Source organism: Scomber japonicus, chromosome 6 (genome assembly GCF_027409825.1).
Source record: "Scomber japonicus isolate fScoJap1 chromosome 6, fScoJap1.pri, whole genome shotgun sequence".
In the NCBI taxonomy this organism is placed as follows: Eukaryota; Metazoa; Chordata; class Actinopteri; order Scombriformes; family Scombridae; genus Scomber; species Scomber japonicus.
Genome location: NC_070583.1, coordinates 35,779,476 through 35,806,469, shown reverse-complemented (window position 1 = coordinate 35,806,469; position 26,994 = coordinate 35,779,476). Strand labels below are relative to the sequence as shown.

General features: G+C 41.4%; 3 protein-coding genes across 3 annotated transcripts in view; 2 read left to right on the top strand and 1 right to left on the bottom strand.

Annotated features, from left to right (window-relative positions):
- Positions 1 to 4,942, bottom strand: part of LOC128360959 (pannexin-1-like) — a 14,706-nt gene extending 9,764 nt beyond the window's left edge. Inside the window, exons 1-3 of the mRNA XM_053321525.1 lie at positions 4,804 to 4,942; positions 1,020 to 1,220; positions 389 to 504 (exon numbers count right to left, since the gene is read on the bottom strand). Coding sequence (XP_053177500.1) covers positions 389 to 504; positions 1,020 to 1,200 — 297 coding nt within the window. The 5' untranslated portion in view covers positions 1,201 to 1,220; positions 4,804 to 4,942. The remainder of the gene's footprint in view (positions 1 to 388; positions 505 to 1,019; positions 1,221 to 4,803) is intronic.
- The window catches only part of LOC128359986 (NACHT, LRR and PYD domains-containing protein 12-like), a 291,384-nt gene that overhangs the window by 22,094 nt on the left and 242,296 nt on the right, over positions 1 to 26,994 (top strand). The window lies entirely within an intron of this gene.
- On the top strand, positions 7,729 to 26,268 carry rsf1a (remodeling and spacing factor 1a). Its single transcript, XM_053321459.1, has 18 exons — positions 7,729 to 7,913; positions 13,237 to 13,328; positions 13,415 to 13,507; positions 13,602 to 13,807; positions 14,980 to 15,098; positions 16,060 to 16,167; positions 16,381 to 17,713; positions 18,533 to 18,758; positions 18,853 to 19,047; positions 19,511 to 19,615; positions 20,091 to 20,170; positions 20,271 to 20,319; positions 20,713 to 20,819; positions 20,917 to 20,981; positions 21,980 to 22,154; positions 22,910 to 23,139; positions 23,609 to 23,806; positions 24,813 to 26,268. The coding sequence occupies exons 1-18, from the start codon at positions 7,754 to 7,756 to the stop codon at positions 25,673 to 25,675; spliced, it is 4,404 nt and encodes a 1,467-aa protein (XP_053177434.1). The 5' UTR covers positions 7,729 to 7,753; the 3' UTR covers positions 25,676 to 26,268.

The following is a 26,994-nucleotide window of genomic DNA, read 5'->3' as shown; positions in this document are numbered from 1 at the left end:
AATTTCCCCGGTGGGAGCCTTTTCCTGACAAAGTGTGTATATTAGCATGTTAGTTTCATATTAGCATATTAGCTTAGCGATTAGCCCCCTGGGTTTCAATCCAACAGGTGTTCAAATACTTGTCATGACTTGTGCTGTGGTCAACAGTGATGGTAATTGTATGCTAATAGACGTTAGCATTACTGGTCCCAATGAGGGGGGCAAAATTCAGGTTTCAAATTTCTGTGTGAGTTATTGATATTTCAAGTCATTTTTTTGTTCAAACTGAATTATGATGAATTTAGGAGTTAAAATTATGTCTCTAGACCCTTTAGAAAGGCTGGACCCCACAACGCTCCACCCAGTCAGGGGTCCCCACGAGGTAGTAGAAACACGTATGTGTGTGTACCTTGTGCAGCCACATAGGTAGAGGTTGTGTGTGTACCGCTGCCCAGCAGTAGGAGTCCACATATGACGCTTGCCTCCAGGAGAAGTTAGAGGGAGAGAAACAGCTGATCTGAGTACCTGAGACAAAACAAGAGGGTTCACTTATTTATTTAAAGATAAGAAAGATAGTTTCCAGTGAGTTAGAGCTCAGATATGATATAAACACACATCTCTTCCTGTTCGCTGCTGTGGCTCAGAAACAGTGACGTTGTGGTTTTTTATGTGTTCAGCTTCAGTCACGTCTGACTGTGTGAACGTTTGAGAGAGAAGTTACTGCTAAAAAGACTACTACAAAAAGTACTACTACTACTGTAACAACTACTACTACCAGTACAAAAAGTGCTACTGCTACTACAAAAAGTACTACTACTGTTACAACAACTACTACTCCTCCATGTACTTTGACTCGGTAGATGTGTCAGATATAAACTTCAGAAACAAACAGAGAGTCCTGACTGACTGTAGATGGGTTATCATGTGTATGATGTCATCATCAAGTGTGTGATGTCATCATCGTGTGTGTGATGTCATCAGTGAGCATCTCTCCTGATCACATCCAGATGTTCTCCCCCTCCTCTCCTCTGTCCACTCACCCACAGAGACCTCCTGAGCGAAGGCCAGAGAGATGAGGAGCAGTGGGAGTCCCACGGCCACGCAGGTCACCATCTTATCCAGAGCCAGCTCGGTGCGGACGCTGCGGTACCGGGCCTGGTTCGGCTCCTTCAGCAGGAAGTCGCTGAACACGTACTCTGTGGCCACGTGGGCGATGGCCATGACGCCGCTCCGCTGTCAACCTGCAGACACACATCAGCTCTGTCACTGTGGTTTCTGTGTGTGTCTGTGTGTGTGTGTGTGAGTGTCTGTGTGTGAGTGTGTGAGTGTGTGAGTGTGTGTGTGTGTGTGTGTGTGTGTGTGTCTGTCTGTGGCTCCTCAGCAGCTGACTGACGCTCACTGTGCATCTTCTGTTTGTACAGATCACATTTGCAGAATGCAAAGCGACGAATCAGGTGACACAGTGGTGAAATCTGACCTTTATTTGCTCTGTGTGTGTGTGTGTGTCTGTGTGTGTCTGTGTGTGTGTCACGATTGTTTGCCAATAACTTCCTAATTCTCCGCTTCATGTGTGTATCATCATCCAAGCATCACATGAATGTTGTTGATTACAATATAAAGGTACTTGTACTTCACTGTAGTACAATTTGAGGTACTTGTACTTCACTGTAGTACAGTTTGAGGTACTTGTACTTTACTGTAGTACAGTTTGAGGTACTAGTACTTTACTGTAGTGTAAACTAGCTAACTGTATATAAAGTAGTATAAACTAGCTAACTGTATATAAAGTAGTGTAAACTAGCTAACTGTATATAAAGTAGTGTAAACTAGCTAACTGTATATAAAGTAGTGTAAACTAGCTAACTGTATATAAAGTAGTATAAACTAGCTAACTGTATAAAGTAGTGTAAACTAGCTAACTGTATATAAAGTAGTATAAACTAGCTAACTGTATAAAGTAGTGTAAACTAGCTAACTGTATATAAAGTAGTATAAACTAGCTAACTGTATATAAAGTAGTGTAAACTAGCTAACTGTATATAAAGTAGTATAAACTAGCTAACTGTATATAAAGTAGTATAAACTAGCTAACTGTATATAAAGTAGTGTAAACTAGCTAACTGTATATAAAGTAGTGTAAACTAGCTAACTGTATATAAAGTAGTATAAACTAGCTAACTGTATATAAAGTAGTGTAAACTAGCTAACTGTATATAAAGTAGTGTAAACTAGCTAACTGTATATAAAGTAGTATAAACTAGCTAACTGTATATAAAGTAGCGTAAACTAGCTAACTGTATATAAAGTAGTATAAACTAGCTAACTGTATATAAAGTAGTATAAACTAGCTAACTGTATATAAAGTAGCGTAAACTAGCTAACTGTATATAAAGTAGTGTAAACTAGCTAACTGTATATAAAGTAGCGTAAACTAGCTAACTGTATATAAAGTAGTATAAACTAGCTAACTGTATATAAAGTAGCGTAAACTAGCTAACCGTATATAAAGTAGTATAAACTAGCTAACTGTATATAAAGTAGTATAAACTAGCTAACTGTATATAAAGTAGTGTAAACTAGCTAACTGTATATAAAGTAGTATAAACTAGCTAACTGTATATAAAGTAAACTAGCTAACTGTATATAAAGTAGTGTAAACTAGCTAACTGTATATAAAGTAATATAAACTAGCTAACTGTATATAAAGTAGTATAAACTAGCTAACCGTATATAAAGTAGTGTAAACTAGCTAACCGTATATAAAGTAGTGTAAACTAGCTAACTGTGTATAAAGTAGTGTAAACTAGCTAACTGTATATAAAGTAGTGTAAACTAGCTAACTGTATATAAAGTAGTATAAACTAGCTAACTGTATATAAAGTAAACTAGCTAACTGTATATAAAGTAGTATAAACTAGCTAACTGTATATAAAGTAGTATAAACTAGCTAACTGTATATAAAGTAGTGTAAACTAGCTAACTGTATATAAAGTAGTATAAACTAGCTAACTGTATATAAAGTAGTGTAAACTAGCTAACTGTATATAAAGCAGTGTAAACTAGCTAACTGTATATAAAGTAGTATAAACTAGCTAACTGTATATAAAGTAGTGTAAACTAGCTAACTGTATATAAAGTAGTGTAAACTAGCTAACTGTATATAAAGTAGTGTAAACTAGCTCCACCTCCAGCAGCTACAACAGTAACATGCTACTCTAACACTGATGCTTCACTATTAATAATCTAATGATGTCATATATAATAATATATCACTACTGTTACTGTAATACTGCATACTACATCACTATAATACTGCAGTACTTTTACTGTAATACCGCATACTACATCACTATAATACTGCAGTACTTTTACTGTAATACTGCATACTACATCACTATAATACTGCAGTACTTTAACTGTAATACTGCATACTACATCACTCATAATACTGCACTACTTTTACTGTAATACTGCATACTACATCACTCATAATACTGCAGTACTTTTACTGTAATACTGCATACTACATCACTATAATATTGCAGTACTTTTACTGTAATACTGCATACTACATCACTATAATACTGCAGTACTTTTACTGTAATACTGCATACTACATCACTCATAATACTGCAGTACTTTTACTGTAATACCGCATACTACATTACTATAATACTGCAGTACTTTTACTGTAATACCGCATACTACATTACTATAATACTGCAGTACTTTTACTGTAATACCGCATACTACATTACTATAATACTGCAGTACTTTTACTGTAATACCGCATACTACATCACTATAATACTGCAGTACTTTTACTGTAATACTGTATACTACATCACTCATAATACTGCACTACTTTTACTGTAATACTGCATACTACATCACTCATAATACTGCAGTACTTTTACTGTAATACTGCATACTACATCACTCATAATACTGCAGTACTTTTACTGTAATACTGCATACTACATCACTATAATATTGCAGTACTTTTACTGTAATACTGCATACTACATCACTATAATACTGCAGTACTTTTACTGTAATACTGCATACTACATCACTCATAATACTGCAGTACTTTTACTGTAATACCGCATACTACATTACTATAATACTGCAGTACTTTTACTGTAATACCGCATACTACATTACTATAATACTGCAGTACTTTTACTGTAATACCGCATACTACATTACTATAATACTGCAGTACTTTTACTGTAATACCGCATACTACATTACTATAATACTGCAGTACTTTTACTGTAATACCGCATACTACATCACTATAATACTGCAGTACTTTTACTGTAATACTGCATACTACATCACTATAATACTGCAGTACTTTTACTGTAATACTGCATACTACATCACTATAATACTGCAGTACTTTTACTGTAATACTGCATACTACATCACTCCTAATAAAGTACTTTTACTGCATGTATTAGTATATTTCTGTAGTAATACTTCTTCCACAGCCTCAGTTATACTCATGTTTCGGATTTTCTGCTTTAATTTAATTATAAAGCAGGACAGAAAACAGCTCGTGACTGTGTTTACCACTGCAGCCTTAACCTCCCTGCTTTCTCCTGCTGGAGCTGCCTGCACGTCTCTCCAGCTTTTTATCAGCTTTAATAATAAACGCACGACTTTAAACGTGAAGTGAATCATTAAGCTTCACTTTCCTCCAGCAGCACTAACGGTGAACTTTTAACCTCTTGTTTCCAGCATGCAGCATCCGAGCTTAGTTTGTTATCTTCATTCATTGGTAAAATAAAGTGTATAAAATGGGTTTAAACTCACCGTGTTAGTTTTAAAGTGTCTAGAGAGGCGACATGGCGGAGCTGGAGCTTTGTGTCTGCATCAGAGAGAAAGTGAAGAGTTTCCTCAGTCTGCAGATAGAAACATGAGAGACACACACACACACGACCCCGACAGATGAAACAACTTTCGGATTGAAGCTTCTTCCTGTTCCACGCTGAACTCCTTCCGTCCTCCTTAAAAAACAGATGCCTTCAGGGACCGGTCGTCATGCTGGGATTCTACACTACTGACTAGCTGCTGCTGCTGCTGCTGCTGCTGCTGCCTTCAAGTACAGCTCATGAGTTTGTAATTTGTTATAATCAGATATGTTAAATGTAATATGTTAGAAATTACTAGTACTACAAAAAACAATAAAGAATAATAAATAATAAGTACAAAAACCATAAGAACAATAATAGTAAGACAAGTACATTTACTGTAGTACAGTTTGAGGTACTTGTATTGTACTGTAGTACAGTTAGAGGTACTTGTACTTTACTGCAGTACAGTTTGAGGTACTTGTACTTTACTGTAGTACAGTTAGAGGTACTTGTACTTTACTGCAGTACAGTTTGAGGTACTTGTACTTTACTGTAGTACAGTTAGAGGTACTTGTACTTTACTGTAGTACAGTTTGAGGTACTTGTATTGTACTGTAGTACAGTTAGAGGTACTAGTACTTTACTGTAGTACAGTTAGAGGTACTTGTACTTTACTGCAGTACAGTTTGAGGTACTTGTACTTTACTGTAGTACAGTTAGAGGTACTTGTACTTTACTGCAGTACAGTTTGAGGTACTTGTACTTTATTCTAGTACAGTTTGAGGTACTTGTACTTCACTATAGTACAGTTGGAAGTACTTGTACTTTACTGTAGTACAGCTTGAGGTACTTGTACTTTACTCAAGTACAGTTTGAGGTACTTGTATTTTACTGTAGTACAGTTTGAGGTACTTATACTTTACTGTAGTACAGTTGGAGGTACTTGTACTTTAGTGTAGTACAGTTGGAGGTACTTGTACTTTATTGTAGTACAGTTAGAGGTACTTTTTATAAAATATAAAAAATATTTCAAAGAATAAAAACAGCATTATATGTATTCAGTAACATGTTAAATACTAAAAAATGAAGAGAAGAAACCCTCGTGAGAAAATTAATCTAATATAATGAGTAATGTGTTAAAATAGTTACATTACTTATTACATTTTAAATAGAGTAACTAGTAATCAGTATTATTACATTTCCATAGTAAACCTGGTTGTATTGGGTGTACAGCTGGTCTTTCTCCTCTGATTTTTATATTTTCCCACGGTCCCTGAAGGCATCACTTCCTCCTGAGCAGCGTGACAACATGCAGCAGCGACACAAACACTGATTCATACCTCAAATATCTCCAAAACAGAGTCTACAGATGACTAACTGTGACTCAGTACCAATTAAATCATGAGAAACTGAAATGAATGATGCGTCTGCGGTGTTTTTATTCCGCTCAGTCTTTAACTCTGTGTGATTATCTGAAAGGGAAACTACTGATGACTGCTTTTATTCCTGAGGCTTCTCTCTGATTTCCGTGAAACGTTCGTGGAAATAAAAACCAAAACCATTTTTTGAAGTGTTGATGTTATTTCTATCGCGATGAATTCTGGGCATTTCTCTCGCTGGTCCTCCCAACTTCTCCAGATGTGTCAAGCTGCTGAGAAACATCTGCAAAGAGACCGGAAGAAGAGGGGCTCCCTTCACAATAAAATGTTCGGCGACTTGAAAACATAAACACCTCAGTGCTGATGTAGTTAAAGTATTACAGTAAAAGTACATTTTATTTATTTATTAACTATTATTAATCCTTTATCAGACTGTACAGACTACTGAGGCAAATGTGTGATTTGTGATATTGGATTATAAATTGAGGGGAAAAGGTGAACGAGGCACGTAGATCTTAACGTATCGTATCGTAACTTATCTTACCGTATCGTAACGTATCATATGTAATGTAACGTATCGTAACTTAACGTAACGTAAGGGTTACAGTTAGTATCTTATCGTATTTATTTTACTTAACTTATGATTAAAAGGGATTGTTTTTAGTGTGTTTGTGTTTCATTTATGTTAAAAAAAAAGATAAATATAAATATTACGACTTTATTCTCGTAATATTAAGATTTTATTCTCGTAGACCTAATATTGACTTTATTCTCGTAATATTAAGATTTTATTCTCGTAGACCTAATATTATGACTTTATTCTTGTAGACCTAATATTATGACTTTATTCTCATAGACCTAATATTACGACTTTATTCTCATAGACCTAATATTATGACTTTATTCTCATAGACCTAATATTATGACTTTATTCTCGTAATATTACGACTTTATTCTCATAGACCTAATATTACGACTTTATTCTCATAGACCTAATATTGACTTTATTCTCGTAATATTATGACTTTATTCTCGTAATATTACAACTTTATTCTCGTAGACCTATTATTGACTTTATTCACGTAATATTATGACTTTATTCTCGTAATTTCCAAAAAAAATAAAAAAAAAAGTTCTCTTAGTCTGTCCCTAATGCTCCATCGTATGTATGAAAAGGTGCTATATAATTAAAATTGTATTTATTTATTTATTTATTATTATTAGTATCATTAACCAGAATAAACCATGTTTTTTTTATTGGATCTTTATAAAAAGTATTAAATACAACATTACGTTAACCCTAAACATGTTTATGTGTGTCATGTTTATTCTTCCACTGGAGGATTTATGTGGAGGAGTGTAAGCGGAAACTTTCACCCTTCTTCTCGGTGACTTGACGGCCCGGCTTGCCTCCATTCATTCCTCCCCGCACGCACACACACACACACACACACACACAGTCGCATCCTCCTCCTCCTCCTCCTCCTCTCCCCCCCACCCCCCCTCCTAGTTTCTCTCCGCCTGGGAAAGATGGCTGCTCCGGCGGTGGTGGTGGTGAGGAGCTCCGGCCCGGCGCTGTGCCCGAGCTTCGCGGTGGTCTGCTCGTTCCTGGAGCGCTACGGAGCAGCCCTCGACCTGCCCGAGATGACTTACCCGCAGATGGAGCGCTATCTCCGGGACAAAACGGCAGGTGAGAGCCGGTGGGGGGGGGGGGGACTTGGAGGTCTGGAGGTAGGGGAGAGAGAGAGAGAGAGAGAGAGAGGGGAGAGAGAGTGAAGAGGAGGGGGGGGGGGGGAAGGAGGAGAAGTGGTGGAAGAGCTGCGACATTCGAAACAAGAGCAGAAGGGAGAAGAAGGCTAACTGCTACCTTCATCACCATCTTCATCCTCTTCATCATCATCATCATCATCATGGTGGTGGTGGTGGTGGTGATGAAGAGGATGAAGATGGTTGGTGTGTGTGTGTGTGGCCCGGCTGAGCAAGAGCATCACATTTTATAATGGAGTTTTTTGTTTTTTGTTTTTACAGCGATGGGGGGGCGGTTTGTTTAACGGTTACGGTTGTGACAAATAAAAGAGGCAGTTTATCTTCTTTTTTTTTTTTTTTTTAGAGGACAGCCATTTTGTTTTTGTTTTTAAAGTTTATATTGAGGTAGTAAATCAGAGAGAAGCAAGAGGGCAGCTTGCTAACATGGAGCTAACTCCCAAACACACAGCACACACTTCCCTCCCTCCCTCCTTCTCCTGTCCCCGTGTGTGTGTGTGTTTGCGGGGTTTAAGTTACAGGAAACTGGGGGTGCTGTGTTGGAAGGTACGGTAGCTCCAGCTAGTCGTTTATATTGGCAGTTAGTAATGTTGTCATGGCTGGATATCGATCAGTTAAAGTTGGGGAAGAAGGAGGAGGAAGAGAAGGAGGAGGAGGAGGGGGGAAGCCATGATGCAGCACTGCCGAGTGACCACACACACACATACACACACAGCCGAGCCAGTTAGCTCCCCGGTGTTACAGTTTAACTGGTGGCCGTGTTAACTGGTGACTTTCACTTAGGTGTTCTCCTGAGGAGAAAAAAAAGCCTTAGTAGTTCAATCTGTGTTTAATATCCAAGTATGTAACCATGTATGTAAGTTTGATTTGTGTTGAGACGACTCATTCATCAAACGTATCCTAAAATGTGAGAAAGTCACTAGTTAAAATGGTCACCAGTTAAACCGTAACACCTCTGTTCCTGAACACAATTCTGATTCTGAACACACCTGTTATGGTTTAACTGGTGACCGTGTTACCTGATGACTTTCACGTAGGTGTTCTCCTGAAAAATGACTTTATAGTTTTAAATCACTTTTCATATTTATTTTAATATCTAAGTGTCTAACCATATCAGACTCATTTCACCTCTCGTAACGTACCCTAATATGTGAGAGCGTCACCAGTTAACACGGTCACCAGTCTGCACGGTCACCAGTTAAACCGTAACACCCGGACGGTTGTCAGGTGTAATTTTTCACCGGCCTTGCCTCACAGGCTGCCGGAATGTAGTGCCACCAAGCCCCCCTTGTTTCTCTATCTCCATGGGGTGCTCCACATAACGCCATTTTCCTCCTTTTTTTCTAAATTTGAGGCGCACAGAGATAGATGTTCAGTGAAAACACTGGATGTTCATTTTTGGCCGTTGGTAGTGGCTGTCAAATATACGCATGCGCAGTAGAGGGTGCTACTAGCTGCTAGGCTAAGCTACTGACGCTAGCTAGCATCAGGAATAAAAATCAACTTTTTAAAATCAAATTAACACAAAGTAACATCGTTATATTATTGATTACTGATCTATTGATAGAGGATATGTGTTTTAGACTCTGTGGGTGTCGTGTTTTAGCTATTTTTCTTCTTTTTTATGCTCGTTTGTTAGCTGTTGTTTTCTATTACCGTTATAGCAGGGGTGTCAAACATACGGCCCGCGGGCTCAAACCGGCCGACCGAGGGTCCAAACCGGCCCGCTGCATAACTCTGCAAAAGTATGAAATATGGAAGCAAAGTAATTCCAGTTGTTCTGCTGCTTAAGACGTTTTTTTTTTACCACCTTGACTATGAATACAATAATCTGAAAATATTACATCAACCCCTCTCCATGATAGGACTGCTGTTACCTGAGTGTGTCTATGTTCAGGTACTTTAAACTGCTGCGTGTAGTTTTTAATTTAAAATTTGTTTGTTTTTTTAATCTAAATCTTTTTAACTTGCTATTTTTATTGCATTATTATTTGCACGGTCAGAAGCTGGTGAGAAACAACATTTCATTTCAGCCTGTGTAGTTTTTGTAAATACCAGGCGAAATGACAATAAAGAAATTAAGATTCTGATTAAATCATTAATGTGCAAAATGTTATCAATCAGTAGCTTCTGTACAAAATAACATGACAAAAAACAACAAACAATATTGGTGAAATTGCAGTCATTCTTCTTAAGTAAATAGATTAGTTTATTATATAGTTATATAGATTTATTATAGTAGAGTTATTATGCATTGGTTCAACTGGTTTAACTGGTCCAGCACACTTGAGATCAAATTGGGTTGTATGTGGCCATGACACCCCTGATCTGATGTGATCTGAATGGAGAGTAAATAGTGAACTTACCCTTTTTTGTGTCACAGTGGAAGTTAGATAACACGACTTTCCAACTGATGTAGAAACATTTCAGGTTACACATGCCAGTTAAAATAAGAACACCTGGAATTTCCCACTAAATTCCAGGATGCATGAATGTCTCACATCAGCAGAGGTGGAAGAAGTATTCACATCCTTTAAGTACAAGTAGAAAAACTCCAGTACAAGTAAGAAAGTCATGCAGTTAAAATCCTACTCAAGTGAGAGTACAGAAGTACTATCAGTTAGTGAAAGTAAAAGTACAAGTACAAGTTTTTTAGAAAATCAGCTGCAGTGACTGATAAATAAAATATGCTTTGTAAAGTACATTATTAATACTGAAGCATCAGTATTACAGTAAAAGTACTGCAGTATTATAGTGATGTAGTATGCAGTATTACAGTAAAAGTACTGCAGTATTATAGTGATGTAGTATGCAGTATTACAGTAAAAGTACTGCAGTATTATAGTGATGTAGTATGCAGTATTACAGTAAAAGTACTGCAGTATTATACTGATGTAGTATGCAGTATTACAGTAAAAGTACTGCAGTATTATAGTGATGTAGTATGCAGTATTACAGTAAAAGTACTGCAGTATTATAGTGATGTAGTATGCAGTATTACAGTAAAAGTACTGCAGTATTATGAGTGATGTAGTATGCAGTATTACAGTAAAAGTACTGCAGTATTATAGTGATGTAGTATGCAGTATTACAGTAAAAGTACTGCAGTATTATAGTGATGTAGTATGCAGTATTACAGTAAAAGTACTGCAGTATTATAGTGATGTAGTATGCAGTATTACAGTAACAGTACTGCAGTATTATAGTGATGTAGTATGCAGTATTACAGTAAAAGTACTGCAGTATTATAGTGATGTAGTATGCAGTATTACAGTAAAAGTACTGCAGTATTATAGTGATGTAGTTAAAGTATGACATCATGTTTATTTTATCTATTGAGTCAAATCTGCATCTGAAAAGTAACTAAAGCTGTTAAATAAATGTAGTAGAGTAGAAAGTAGCATCACATGGAAATACTACAGTAAAGTACTAGTACCTCAAACTGTACTACAGTGAAGTACTAGTACCTCAAACTGTACTACAGTAAAGTACTAGTACCTCTAACTGTACTACAGTAAAGTACTAGTACCTCAAACTGTACTACAGTAAAGTACTAGTACCTCAAACTGTACTACAGTAAAGTACTAGTACCTCTAACTGTACTACAGTAAAGTACTAGTACCTCAAACTGTACTACAGTAAAGTACTAGTACCTCAAACTGTACTACAGTAAAGTACTAGTACCTCTAACTGTACTACAGTAAAGTACTAGTACCTCAAACTGTACTACAGTAAAGTACTAGTACCTCAAACTGTACTACAGTAAAGTACAAGTACCTCTAACTGTACTACAGTAAAGTACAGTAACTTTCACATTGAAGGGTTGTTGTTGCATTCTTTTCTTTATTTCTCTGTTTACATTTAAAGAAGTATTCAGAGCCGATAGATCAGAATCATGAAGGAGCTTCTTATCTGATGGGCAACGTTTGAATGGAAAAACCAGTGAAAGCATTTCCTGAAAATCTTAAGATCCTTTTTATTTATTTATAGTTGTGTATCAGTCTATACTCTGCTGGACACACGCCTGCTTTACTTTACATTTTACTGTACACACCTGTAGGTAAACGCCTTCAACTCAGATTTAAATGGTTTCAATATTCTTCACGTGTCTTAAAGCAGCAGTCAGGTGTCTCATATGAGCTGTGATCATTCCCTACTGCTCATACTGACTGTTAAAACCTTCCAATGAGCTTTCAGTGTAAAGTGATGGAGCCATTTAACCCTTGCATACTGTTTAGGGTCAAATTTAGCCTATTTTTACATTTTAAAGCTGTAAAAATAAATATACTAATTTCCTTTGATGGGCTTCTCACTCATCCGACCCCAAATATACACAAATGTAAATTAAATGCATCTTTTTGTTATTTTTTGTGAAAGCTGAAATGTCCAAATCTGACTTGTTTTTAATCTGAAAACTCAAAAATCAGCAATAAAGTTCTTCAGATTCTATTATGTTAATATGCTGGCTCATAAAACAGTGACTGCAAATGTCTTTTTTTCTATTAATAAATAGAATGCACTCTTCATCAGTGAGTTAATGAGTTAATGAGTCGGTGAGTTAATGTCGTTAATGGGTTAGTGAGTTGATGAGTTAATTGGTTAGTGAGTTAATGAGTCGGTGAGTTAACGAGTTAATGAGTTAGTGAGCTAATGAGTTAACGAGTTAGTCAGCTAATGAGTTAATTAGGTAATTAGTTAATGAGTTAGTGAGTTAACGAGTTGGTGAGTTAATGAGTTGGTGAGTTAATGAGTTAGTGAGTTAACGAGTTGGTGAGTTAATGAGTTGGTGAGTTAATGAGTTGGTGAGTTAATGAGTTGGTGAGTTAATGAGTTAATGAGTTGGTGAGTTAATGAGTTAACGAGTTAATGAGTTAATGAGTTGGTGAGTTAATGAGTTAACAAGTTAATGAGTTAATGAGTTGGTGAGTTAATGAGTTAACAAGTTAATGGGTTAATGAGTTAATGAGTTGGTGAGTTAGTGAGTTAATGAGTTGGTGAGTTAGTGAGTTAATGAGTGAGTGAGTCATATCAGGTGACAGAAGAGTTTAATGTTATTGTTGAGTTCAGACTGTGGAGGAGTCGTTAAGCTCTCTCTGGAAATCCCCCAAAATAACAGAAAAGATGCAGCAGACGGTCGTCATGTTTCTAACCATCGTGTGTGTGTGTGTGTGTGTGTGTGTGTGTGTGTGTGTGTGTGTGTTTCTGTGTGTGTGTGTGTGTGTGTGTGTGTGTGTGTGTGTTTCTTTTAGTTCCTAAACCTCTTGTGGAGCTCCATGTGAAGCTGCTCAGGAAACTGGGGAGGTCTGTTTCTACGGACCGCTGGGAGAAGTACCTGGCCAAGGTGAGAGCTGCTCCAGCCGTCATTAAATCAGACTTCCTGTGCGTACAGTGGCCGTATTTAATACTGGTCTATTTTGCTTCCTGCAGGTTTGCCAGGAGTTGAACAACACCTGGGCTTGGGAGCTGGAGCAGAAAGGCTACCAGGAAATGTCCATGGAGTGCAAGTCAAGCATTCTCAAAGTACGACACTTCCTGTTTGGTTTTTACGTTTTCAGTGTTTCCATCGAAGCTGAATCATCATCTCATTCATCTCATTCTCTCTTTTCATTCTCAGTATCTGTGTGAGTGTCAGTTCGATGACAACTTGAAGTTCAAGATGGCGATTAACGAGGAGGATCCGGAGAAGATGCGTCTGCAGCCGCTGGGTCGGGACCGGCAGGGACTGATGTACTGGCTGCAGCTGGACCAGGAGCAGAACATCAGGCTGTACACCGAGGAGCAGGACGACCTGGACGGATCCACGTGGAACTGCATCGTCAGGTAGGATGGATGGATGGATGGGTAGATTATAATGGATAGATGGATGGATTGATGGGTAGATGGATGGATGGATAGGTGGGTGGGTGGATGGGTAGATGGATGGATGAATGGATAGATAGATAGATAGATAGGTGGGTGGATGGATGAATGGATAGATAGATAGGTGGGTGGATGGATGGATAGATGGATGGATGGATGAGGTAGATGGATAGATGGATGGATAGATGGATGGATGGATGGGTAGGTAGGTAGATAGATGGATGGGTAGATGGATGGATGGATGGATGGATGGGTAGGTAGGTAGATAGATGGATAGATGGGTCGATTGATGGATGATAATGGACGGATGGATAGATGGATGGATGGATAGATAGGTAGATGGATGGATGGATGGATAGAATAGCTAGGTAGGTAGATAGATAGATGGATGGATAGATGGATAGGTTTTTTAAATCCCTCCAGCCTGCTATACAGTTATCTACTTAACAAGAATAATGTTCAGTTCATCCAAAGCTGCTACTGTCTGAATCTGACTCTCTCTCTTATTTACTGATGTTAGTCAACCAGGGGAACATCGGCCGACACCGATATTTAGCCGTTATATCGGTGCAGCCCTAATAAAACTTCTAATGAAACTATCAGAGCTTCATTAACACAATGAGATCTGGTGGGTTTGTTTTATTTCAGTGAATCAATGAGAAATAATTGCTGCATGTAGTGGCAGTTTGTCCTTATCTTCATAGTAAAAATGAATAAATAAAGTCAAAATGTATGAAATGAATCTTACGCAGGATAAATAAGTCACTTGTTTAGTCAAGCATGAAGATCAGTGTGGTTTATATTTACCATTTCTTGCATTTAAACACTAACAGACCCTTCCTGCCTACCCCAATCTGCCCATTACCTTCAAAATAAAAGCTTTAACCAGTACTCAAATTGACTAAAAATCAAACTAATTCAGCTATAGTGTATTAACCTGTATGATAACCACAGCTGTATCTGACTGTAACCCTGCAGACAGCTTACCTCCCACCAGGTGAACAGCTTCTTTTACCTCTCTGTGTCTGTAATGGAAAAACTCTGGCAGCGTTCCACCAGCAGCACCAACAATGGAAAAACAGTCTCAGTCTGAAATCACGTCTCTTATTACCGTCTTCTCTCTCTGTCTTCAGGACCCGTAACGACCTGGCCGAGGCTCTGGAGCTGCTGAAGGCCCAGGTCGAACCAAACCCCAACCGGGACCAGAACCAGGCTGGATCCAGGAGTGCCAGCCCAACACAGAGAGACGCAGGTATGCAGATATAGCACAGGGTTCAGAGAGGGGATGGACGTGTTGGTAAGTCCTTTCAAAGTAAAAGAGTCGGTTAGCACTGTGTTTAAGGCTCGCACGTCTGTAGAAAAATCTCTGAGTTCACAGACAGAAAAGGTGACACTAAACTATCGGTATAGACAAGATTAAACTCGACATGATGACTTTAAAATCAGCACCTCGACATTAACCTCGAAATGTCAAGAATAAAGTTGAAATATCATGCTCACATTAAAGTAGGGCTGCTTGATTATGGAAAAAATCATAATCATGATTATTTGGGTCAAAATTGAAATCACGATTATTAAAACGTTTTTTTTTTTTTAACTTTAGAAACATGCTGCATTTCTCGTCCATTCAGCTTAATTAATTTTCTCTCCCAGCAGCAGCCTTTTATCTGCCGCTTAACGCAACACACTGCTGAAAATGTGCAGAGCTATTAACGCTGAGCTGGTTACCATGACGATAGTTCACACATCACTTCCTGGTTTTTAATAATTAGTCAGTAAACTCAGCATCGTCTGACGCAGGCTGGAAACATTTCACTTTTATTTACAGTTAAAAACATTTCGCCGTGTTTCAGCTTCTGTCAAAACTAACGGTGCTGCGGTGGCTTCCTGTCTAAGCTTTCAAAATAAAACCTTTGTTATTGTGCTCTTCTTATTATTATCATTAACAAACAAAGTTGGGGCTGTAAATTACGGGAGATTCCCCCCGGCAGTCTAAGCCTATAGCAGCATAAATCTGTGTTACTTTTCAGTCTGGTACTTTACGTCAGCAAGTATCGCTACTCATCCTTATCAAAAAGAGTAAAACGCTATAAGTACAGTCTGCTTACTATTTACTGAATTTAATGAATGGGGTGAATCTTATTCTATGCCATTCCAGAAACATTTTCACCACAACAGTGTTTGTCTGTTTGTCTGTTCTTACGGTGTTTTAGGGGACGAGGTGACAGGAAGCACCAACCCTGAACCCTCTAAGACCACAGAGCAGAACACTGAAGACAAGAAGGACGAGCCTGAAAAGGAGGAGAAGCCGCTCGCACAAGGTGAGATCAGAGAGTTATTTATTAGTTATCAAAGAGTTATTTAATGCACGTAAATAGTTTTATTTCTACCACTGGAAAGGAGGGAAGGAAAACTGGCCAGAAAATTCTTCTTTTTTTCACTTTTTCAAGAATATAAAAAGACATTCAGCTGATCTGTTGTTTCTTGTAGTGATTTTTTTTTAATCTTATTTTAAATCTTTATTTGTGTGTCAGTGGTGAAGCAGGAGCAGCCGCCGACCATCAAACAGGAAGACGCTGAGGTGAAAGAAGAGAAGCCGGAGCATCGCCCGCCGCCCGCCTTCGATAACCGCGTCAGCACCATCACCACCATCGTCAAGTCGGAGTCCAGAGACGCCGACGCCCCTCCGAAAAACGCTGTGTCCGTCGTCATGGCAGCGGGAGCCGCAGTCGCCGCTGCCGCCGTCGTCCCGAAACAGGAGCTGAACAAGGAAGAGGAGGCGGAGCGGGCGGTCGTCAGGAGCAACCAGCAGGCCAAGATACCGCTGAAGAAGAGGGAGCTGAAGCTGGCCGAGAGTTACCATAGCAACCACCTGAACAACAGCAGCAGCAACAACAGCAGCAGCATCATCGTGTGCAACCCGTCGGTGATCCAGACGAAGGACAGCCAGGTGAGGGAGGGGCTCTCGCTGGCGCCGCCCGGTGGTCCCACGTCGTCGCAGCAGCAGCTGGCCGTCACCGCGCTGAGGCAGGAGCTGACCAACGGGAGGTCGGCGCTCCTCCTGCCGCACAAAGAGGGCCAGAACGGAGTCATAGGGGTCATAGGTCAAGTGGGGGTTGTGGGTCACGTCGGCGTCATCCGAAGCCCGTCGGAGCGCCACAGGACGACGGCCGAGCAGCAGCAGCAGGAGCAGAACGGGCCGAGTTTAGCGGAGCAGCACGGACCCAGAGCTGCTGCTGCGGAGGAAGAGCGGGAGGTGAGCCGGCAGTCGGTGCTGGTGAGGAAGGGTCCGATAGAAGGGGAGACGACCACCGCTGTGTCCGTCACCATCTCCACGGAGGAACCGAGGAGACACACAGCAGAGGAGCAGGGTCCAAAAATGACCAAGGAGCTGATAGAGAAGGAGGCGAAAACTGGGTCCAGCAGTCCTCAACGAAAAGAGGACGAGGAGGAGGAAGAGAGGAGAGGGGGAGCGGCGGTAGAAGAAGGAAGTAAAGACGACCATGAAAAGGATAAAAGCACTTTAGGGAAGGTGGAGGCAGAACCGGCGGGTGCTGTCCCACCTCTGAAAGAAGCCCAGCAGGAGCACCAGCGAGGAGAGGGGATCAACGGAGGGTTGGTAGCCCAGGTTAGAGTGAAGGACGCTGGGCTGCAGCCGGAGGAGAAGCAGGGTCCTCTGGAGGAAGCGTCGTCGGAGATCCAGAAAGAAGGAATCAGGTTGAAGATAAAGATCCCTCCTCATCGAAGGAACAAGAACAAGCTGAGGGGGAAAGGAGGCAGCGGCGGCGGGAAGGAGGAGGAGAAAGCGAGGGAGCAGGTGCAGGAGGAGGAGGGGAGGTCGCTGAGGAGATCTGCGAGGATTTGCAGGTACGTTGGCTCCTTAAAAAAAATAATACATGAAGCAGTTAGAGGAGGGGGTCAAACACGTTTTCATTCAAAGGCCACACAAAAAGATGGAGGGAGGGAGGAAGGAAGGACAGGCTGAAGGAAGAAAGAGAGCAAGGAAAAGAAGACAGAAAGGAAAGATGGAAGAAAGGGAGCAAGGACAGATTGAAGGAAGGAAGGACAAACTGAAGGAAGAGAAGAAGGACAGATTGAAGGGAGGAAGGAAAGATGGAAGAAAGGGAGGGAGGACAGATTGAAGGAAGGAAGGGAAGAAGTACAGATTGAAGAAAGGAAAAGAAGACAGGAAGGAAAGATGGAAGAAAGGGAAGGACAGACTGAAGGAAGGAAGGGAGGAAGGACAGATTGAAGGAAGAAAGGGAGGAAGGACATACTGAAGGAAGAAAGGGAGGAAGGACAGATTGAAGGAGGGAAGGAAAGGAAAGATGGAAGAAAGGGGAAAAGGACAGATTGAAGGAAGGAAGGAAGGAAGGAAAAGAAGACAGAAAGGAAAGATGGAAGAAAAGGAAGAAGGACAGATTCAAGGGAGGAAGGACAGATTCAAGGAGGGAAGGAAGGAAGGAAAGATGGAAGAAAGGGGAAAAGGACAGATTGAGGAAGGAAGGACAGATGGAAAGAAGGAAGGAAGGAAAATAAGACACTAAGAACAGTGGGCCTGATTTGACCCCTCGACGGCCGGTTGTGGCCCGCGGGCCTCATGTTTGACCCCCTGAGTTAGAGCTGCAGACTGTTTGTATCTCTGATGTTTCTCACGTGAAGCTGATCTCCTCTTTCTCCCTGAAGATCATCTGCTTTGCCAACCTGCAGGCCGAGCTCCAAGGCGGCCGAGAGCCAGACCAAGAAACAGCCCAAAAAACAGGCGCTGCCCTCCCGAACCCGGGGGGAGGAGGAAGAGGAGGAGGAGGAGGAGGAGGAAGAAGAGGAGGATGAGGAAGAGGATGAGGACGAGCAGAAGAAAAACAGGAAAGCAGAACCTGTTGGACCTGTTGGACAGATCAGGAAACGAAGGGTAACCTCACTCCTCCTTCCTTCCCTTCTTTCTTCTCTTCCTCTCTCGTTTGCTCATTTTCTTTCTTTCTCGTACATTTTATTTTTTTTTTTAGGGTAATCGGAGGCACCGACGGCCCCGCTGGTCCAACATCCGCTCCAAGAGGCGCAAACTGAACGAGGGCGAGTCGAGGGAACGAGGAGAGGAGGAGAGCGAAGGAGGGAGCGACTCGGAGGAATCGTGTAAATCGGAGGAGATCCGCAGCGAGGACGCGTGCAGTCAGTGCGGTCTCCCGAATCATCCCGAACTGGTGAGACGAGTTTGACTTCTGTTATTAGAAACATACGACGTTTGGTTACCATGGAGATAAAAATATTAAAGAGGAAATATTCAGCTTTTTGTTATTTTTTAAATATGTGTTAAACATTTTTAAGCTCTTAATGCAGAAGAGATAAAAAAAATAAAAACTGTAGCAAGGATGGACAGAAGGAAGGAAGGGAAATAAATGTAGGAAGGAAGGAAGGAATGACAGACAGAAGGAAGGAAATAAGAAGGAAAAGAAGGAAGGAAGGAAATAAGAAGTGAAGGAAGGAAGGGAAATAGGTGTAGGAAGGAAGGAAATAAGTAGTGAAACAAGGAAATATGAAGTGAAGGAAGGAAGGATGGACAGAAGGAAGTGAAAGAAGGAAATACGAAGTGAAGGAAGGGACGGTAGGATGGACAGAAGGAAGTGAAAGAAGGAAGGAAGTTTGATGTATTCTTCTCCTCCTCAGATCCTGCTGTGTGACTCGTGTGACAGCGGTTATCACACCGCCTGCCTGCGGCCGCCGCTCATGTTGATTCCTGATGGAGAATGGTTCTGTCCTCCCTGCCAACATGTAAGCTTTTCATATCTAACTGGTTAAACTGGTTCATGTGTTAGTGGTAAAATCACACCAGCAACCTTTTACACAGCTCACCTGTTAACCTGCTTAAATAAAACTTTTTATCATATTTAAATAGGGCTGTCAAACGATTAATTTTTTTAATCGAGATTAATCGCAGAGTTTCCATAGTTAATCGCGATTAATCATGTTTTGAATGTCATGTTTTAAAATCCTGTTATTTTCCATTTGAAGTGCAGTTTTTAAGCCCATAATGTAAAGCATTTCTTACCAGAGTGTCTTAACTGGGAATCAATCACGGCTCTGCTGCGACTCCCACACTCCAAAATGGTCCTTTGGTGGAGCTGAGGCTGGCTTGGCTGCACCTGGGTGTTTAGCGTGGAGGTGCTAACTCAAACTCCACGTACTCCGGTGGTAGTTAAACTCCGTTTGACACAGGTTGCTGCTTTGTGTTTTCTTCTCATTTCAGAAGCTGCTGTGTGAGAAACTAGAGGAGCAGCTGCAGAATCTGGACAGTGCTCTGAAGAAGAGAGAGAGAGCAGAGAGGAGGTACACACACAGAGACACACATTAAGACACACACACACAATCACTGAAACTCATTTCGTAATATTATGAATTTTGACCCTCCGTCTCTCTCCGTCTTCAGGAGGGAACGGCTGGTTTACGTTGGGATCAGTGTGGAGAACATCATTCCTGTGAGTTAATCTCTCTCTCCCTCTCTCCCTCTCTCCCTCTCTCTCTCTCTCTCTCTCTCTCTCTCTCTCTCTCTCCCTCTCTCTCTCTCTCTCTCTCTCTCTCTCTCTCTCTCTCTCTGTCTCTGTCTCTGTCTCTGTCTCTCTCTCTCTCTCTCTCTCTCTCTCTCTCTCTGTCTCTGTCTCTGTCTCTGTCTCTCTCCCTCTCTCTCTCTCTCTCTCTCTCTCTCTCTCTCTCTCTCTCTCTCTGTCTCTCTCTCTCTCTCTCTCTCCCTCTCTCTCTCTCTCTCTCTCTCTCTCTCTGTCTCTCTCTCTCTGTCGCTCTCTCTCTCTCTCTCTCTCTCTCTCTCTCTCTCTTTCTCACAAGTTAATAATCTGGACTGTTTTATTTTGTAGGAGGGAGATGAGGAGGAAGAGGAGAAGTCTCCGAAGAAGAAAGACTCTAAAAAGAGTAAAAATCTGGGTCGGAGATCGACCAGAACCAGGAAGCACATCAGCTACAGGTTGGTGGAGCAGCTGTCATGTGATCTTAATGATGCATGACCCTCGAACTCTCAGCTCAGACTCATCAGCTCGTCTTTTACATGTGTGACTGTACAGGTTTGATGACTTTGATGACGCCATCGACGAGGCGATAGAGGAAGACATCGGTGACATCTGTGGTGGTGAGTCTAACACACACACACACACACACACACACACACACACACACACACACACACACACACACACACACAGTCCTCCTTCTGTGTAAACATGGATTATAAAGTTGATGTGAAGCTAATATGAAGCTTCAGAGTCTGAATGAGTCAAATCTTCATCTTCTATGTTTCATCGTTACAGTGTTTTTACTAGCAAAGTCTTTTTGTTACTATACTTCCACCACAGAGAAACATATACTAATAATATATACAAGAAGTACTACTAAAATACTACTAATAGTACTACATAAAGTACTACTAATACTACTACTACTACTCCATAAAGTACTACTACTACTACAAAAAGTACTACTACTTCTACTACTACTCCATAAAGTACTATTACTACTACTCCATAAAGTATTACTACTACTACTACTAGTCCATAAAGTACTACTACTACTACTACTCCATAAAGTACTACTACTACTACTACTACTCCATAAAATACTCCTACTCCATAAAGTACTACTACTACTACTACTACTACTCCATAAAGTACTACTACTACTACTACTACTACTACTCCATAAAGTACTACTACTACTACTACTCCATAAAGTACTACTACTACTACTACTCCATAAAGTACTACTACTACTACTACTCCATAAAGTACTACTACTACTATAAAAAATACTACTTCTAAAACTACTACTACTACTACATAAAGTACTACTACTACTACTACTACTCCATAAAGTACTACTACTACTACTACTACTGTAAGAACTACTACTACTTGTACTTCTACTACTACATAAACGACTACTACTATAGTAACTCAGACTGCTGAAGCTTCACAGAGAGAAGAAGCTTTGTCCTTCATCACTTTACATTAGAAGCTCATCAGAAGGTTTTAACGTCAGTCTGAACAGGAAGAGGAAGTTAAACTGAACTCATTTAACGTAGTAGAAGAAGAAGTAGCGTTGACTGTATGTGCTGGTGTTGTTGTGCTGTAGGAGCGGGGCGGGGCAAAGACATCGCCTCCATGCTGTCAGAGGACGGGAAGGAGAGCCAGCGGCCAATCAGAGGTCCGACTCGCTCCGCCAGGAACAGGAAGAAGCGGCGGCTGAACGACCTGGAGAGCGACAGCACGGCGGCAGAGAGCGAAGACGAGTTCATGCTCAGCAACAGGTAACGACCCTCTTTACTCTTCTTCTCTCCTTCTATACATCCTCTTCTCTCTGGTTCACACCTGAACTTCATTCAAGGAGGAAAGGAGTAGCTTAGATCTTAGGAAGGAAGGTAGGAAGGAAGGAAGGAAGGAAGGAAGGAACACTTTAACAGCTGAACTTAGATCTTAGGAAGGAAGGAAAGAAAGTAGGAAGGAAGGAAGGTAGGAAAGAAGGAATGAGGGAACAAACAAATGAAGAAAAGAAAGAAGGAAGGAAGGAAGGAAGGAAGAAACACTTACCCTAACAGCTGAACTTAGATCTTAGGAAGGAAGGAAGGAAGAAGGGAAGGAAGGAAGCAAGGAAGGAAGGAAGGAAAGTAGGAAGGAATGAGGGAACAAACAAATGAAGAAAAGAAAGAAAGAAGGGAGGAAGGAGGGAAGGAAGGAAGGAGGCAAGGAAGGAAGAAAGGACAGATGGAAGGGAGGAAGGAAGGAACGACAGATGGAGGGAACATTTACCCTAACAGCTGAAAACATCAAAAGTAATAAGTTACATTACTTTGATGAAGTCATTGAAATAGTTAAATTACTTATTACACTTTAAACAGAGTAACTAGTAATCTGTAATCTATTACATCGCCATAGCAACCGTCCCAACCCTGCAAATGAATCTTCTCATTAAACTAACTGTAGGAGGGCAGGTTGGACAGTAGGGGGAGCTCTCGTACTTTTATAAATGAAGGATTTCAGTCCATCTTTCATCTTCCTCTCGCAGCTCTGAAGACGAGGATTTCGGAGCGTCGGGACCAGACGAGGAAGAGGAGGAGGACGAAGAGGCGGGCAGCGACGTGGGCAGTTTGGAGAGCGGGGCTCGTCCCCGACGGGCGATGAAAGGGGTCCCGAAGCGGCCCCCCGGCAGGACCCAACGCAGGGGCAGGAAACGGCTGAGGAGGCGGCGGAGACGCTCGTCTGAGGAAGAGGAGGAGGAGACTGAGGAAGAGATGGGTGAGTGATCAGAGGAGGAACACACACACACACATACACACACACACACACAGATACACACATATATATATGATGTTTATTTGGGAGGGGTATTAAAATGGCATGAAACTAAGAAAAGAACATATTCTCTCTCTCTCTCCCTCTCTCTCTCTCTCTCTCCCCCTCTATCTCCCCCTCTCTCACTCCCTCCCACCTCTCTCTCGCTCTCTCTCTCTTTCTCTCTCTCTCTTTTTCTCTCTCTCTTTCTCTCTCTCTCTTTTTCTCTCTCTCTCTCCCTCTCTCTCTCTCTCTCTCTCTCCCTCTCTCCCCCCTTCCTCTTTTCTCTCTCTCTTCCTCTCTCTTTTCCTCTCTCTCTCTCTCTCTCTCTCTCTCTCTCCCCCTCCCTCTTTCTCTCTCCTTCCCTCTCTCCCTCTCTCTCTCCCCCCCCTTCCTCTCTCTCTCTCTCCTTCCCTCCCTCTCTCCTCCTCAGACTCGGATCAGTACAGCGACATGTCGGACAGTAACCCGGATAAGAAGCGGGGGGGTTTGAGGCGAGGTCAGCGTCAGCAGGTAAACTACCGCGAGACGACGGACTCGTCAGATAATTCTCAGCCGTCCACCAAGAAACTGAAAGTGAGACCACGCGGCCGCCCGCGCAAGGAGCATCTGTCCACCGACTACAGCGACGGTCAGTCAGCTACTCATGTCGTCTTTTAAAGGAGCTTGCTTCACTTCCTGTCACAAACTCTTCAAAATAAAGGCGCTGCAACCATTAGTGATGATCAAAAGCAATTATTTTGATCATCATTTATTCATTTTGGTCATTTTTTAAAAGTGAAAATATTAAACATTCTTCAGTTCCTGTCCGTCATTTGTGAGGATTTGCTGCTTTTCTTAGTTTATTATGAAAGTAAATCTAATATCTTTGAATTGTGGTGTGTTACTTTAACATATTGAACCAATTTGAAGTCATTAAGAGACTTTTTTTTAAAAGAAACTAATGAGCAAAAAGGTTGATAATGAAAATATTCAATCAATCAATCAAATTGTATTAATATAGCAGCTTTCATTCATTCAGGTTAATGTAGTTCAAAGTGTTTCGCAGCTGATTGACAAGCTGAGACCATTAGTAATGATCAAAAGGAAGTTTGATCATCATTTATTCATTTCAGTCATTTTTTAAAAGTAAAAATATTAAACATTCTTCAGTTCCTGTCCGTCATTTGTGAGGATTTGCTGCTTTTCTTAATTTATTGTGAAAGTAAATTGAATATCTTTGAATTGTGGTGTGTTACTAACATATTGAACCAGTTTGAAGTCATTAAAATACTTTTTTTCACTGCTGTTAGATGTTTAATAGACGCAACTGAAAATATTTGTTCAATTTTATTAATATAGCAGCTTTCATTCATTCAGGTTAATGTAGTTTAAAGTGTTTTACAGCTGATTGACAAGCTGATAATAAGACAGAACAAGTGACAACATGAAGAAAAGGAATAAAAATGATGAAGAAATTATAAAAGAAAATGAAAAAATTGAGACTGACGTTCGCAGTAGAACATTAAAACATGTAAATACAGTAAAATGAATATGAAAAAATAACTACAAAGAAGAGAGAATGAGAATAATAATTAAATAAAAGATACAACTTAAAAACTAGGTTAAAACTAAACTCCTCTTCCTTTTTCTTCCAGTGTCGGGGTCGTCCAGAGACTCCGAGGAAGAGGACGACTACGAAGACGAAGAGGAGGACGGCCGGAGGAGGCGAGTGAACAGGAGGAGGAGAGAGGAGGAAGACTTCCGCAGGAGCAGGACACGAGTGAAGAGGAGGCGATACGAAGGAGACGACGACAACAACGAGGCGGACGACAGAGCGAGAGGGAGACGGCTTCAGAGGAAACTGCTGGAGAGGGAGGACCGAGAGAAGAGGAGGAGTTTAAAGAGGACAGACAGAGAAGAGGAGGATCTGGAGAAGATGGGAAGAGGGAAGAGGAGAGAGATCCTGTCGGAGCAGCGCCGCAAACGCCTCGCTCTGATGCTGAAGAAACGGCGGCCTTCCACGGACGAGGACGACGATGAGGACGACGAATCCGATGAGTCCGAGTCGTCGTCAGAGGAGGATCGTCCGATTCGCAAAAGACTCAACCGCATCGACTCTGATGAGGAAGACGATGACGACGAGGAGGACGAGGAGGAGGAAGAGGAGGATGATGAGGAAGAGGGAGGGCAGAAGATGGCGACCAAAAAGTCTTCAGCGGCAGAGAGGAGTTCACGCGTGGCCGGGGGCGACGGCAAAGACGGCAGCGACGCTCAGGACAAGGGGAGGGGCCGGAGCCTTTCTCCATCTAACGGACATCGGACCTCCAGAGGCCCGGCGAAGCCCGCGGCCGGGAGTCCCACCGCACCCAGAGACAGTGCAGGAACGGGCAGGCAGGACAGGCACAACGGCCCCTCACATCCAGAGGAGGAGGAGGAGGAGGAAGAGGAGGAGGAGGAGGAGGAGGAGGAGGGCCAGAAAGACTCATTAAACTCTGTTCAGAACAGTCCGCAGTCATGATGGCTGTTTGTGTGAACGCGGCTCACTTCTTCTTTGTTTCAGTTTTTTCTGTTAACTGTCAGAAACTGTCAGGCCTTTCACCCACAGAGCAACTCTGAAGCCGGAGATCTCCTTCCTTCCCTCCCTCCTTCCTCCTTTCCTCCCTTTACCTCCACCTCCTCGTTCCTCGTTCCCTCCCTCCTTCTCTTGTCCTCCTTGCTGTCGTGTCGTGGTCGAGTGCTCTCCACACACTGTAACACTCACCAAATACCCATTTTACACTCATCGTCATCATAAATCATCTTCATCACCCAGGCTGGCACGACTATCAGCCCGGACCTGAATCATCACCCATCACCCTCACACAGCTGGAGGTTATCGTGACCATTCCTTGCCCCGCCCCCCCCGCCCCCTCCTAAAAAAAAAACAAAAAAACCCTTAAATTACAGGACGGACGTCTTTCTGGCCTCGATCTGATTGGACGCAGCAGCGGTCTGTTTGTAGTGTACCTCATCCCCCTAAAAGCACTTCTTCATCATTCTCATAAACACTTAATAATAAAACCCGCCGCCAAGGAAGAGCGCCCCCGCCGTTGTAAAACCGAACACTTTGGATCCCCCCCACCCACCCACCCACCCACCCACCCTTCACGTGCCGGTTCTTCTTAAACCTTGCAGGTTTCTACTGGTTTTTTTTATTGGTCCAGGTTTAGAGATGTGTGGAAGTGAAAGGATGTGTGTTTATTCATTGTTGAAAAAATAAATCCAACAGCAACGTTTTTCCTTTTTAAATAATGTTCTTGTTCTACTCTAAAATCAGGGGTGTCAAACGTACCTCCACCAACAGGTCCAATCTGGCCCCAATGGCTCCAATCTGGCCCCAATGGCTCCAATCTGGCCCCAATGGCTCCAATCTAGCCCCAATGGCTCCAATTTGGCCCCAATGGGTCCAATCTAGCCCCAATGGCTCCAATCTAGCCCCAACGGATCCAATCTGGCCCCAATGGATAACCAATGGACATCCAACTTAGACGTAGAGATAACTGACCTGCAGTGTGATTCAGATGTGAATGAACATATTTAATTAGGTAGAAACCTCTAGATGGTTTATTACAGTGCAGTTATAATGTATTATTATATATTATACATTATTTATAGGCTGGAGAACCTGATAATGTAATAAAAACCCTCATAACTCAATCAAAAATATCATAAAACCTGATAATGTAACAGTCTCTGTACTGATGATTACTTTATTGGGTTAACCTTATTTTTGCAGAACCTAATAATGTAATAATTTCCCAGTATTGTAGGAACACTATTGGGATGTTATTACATTTT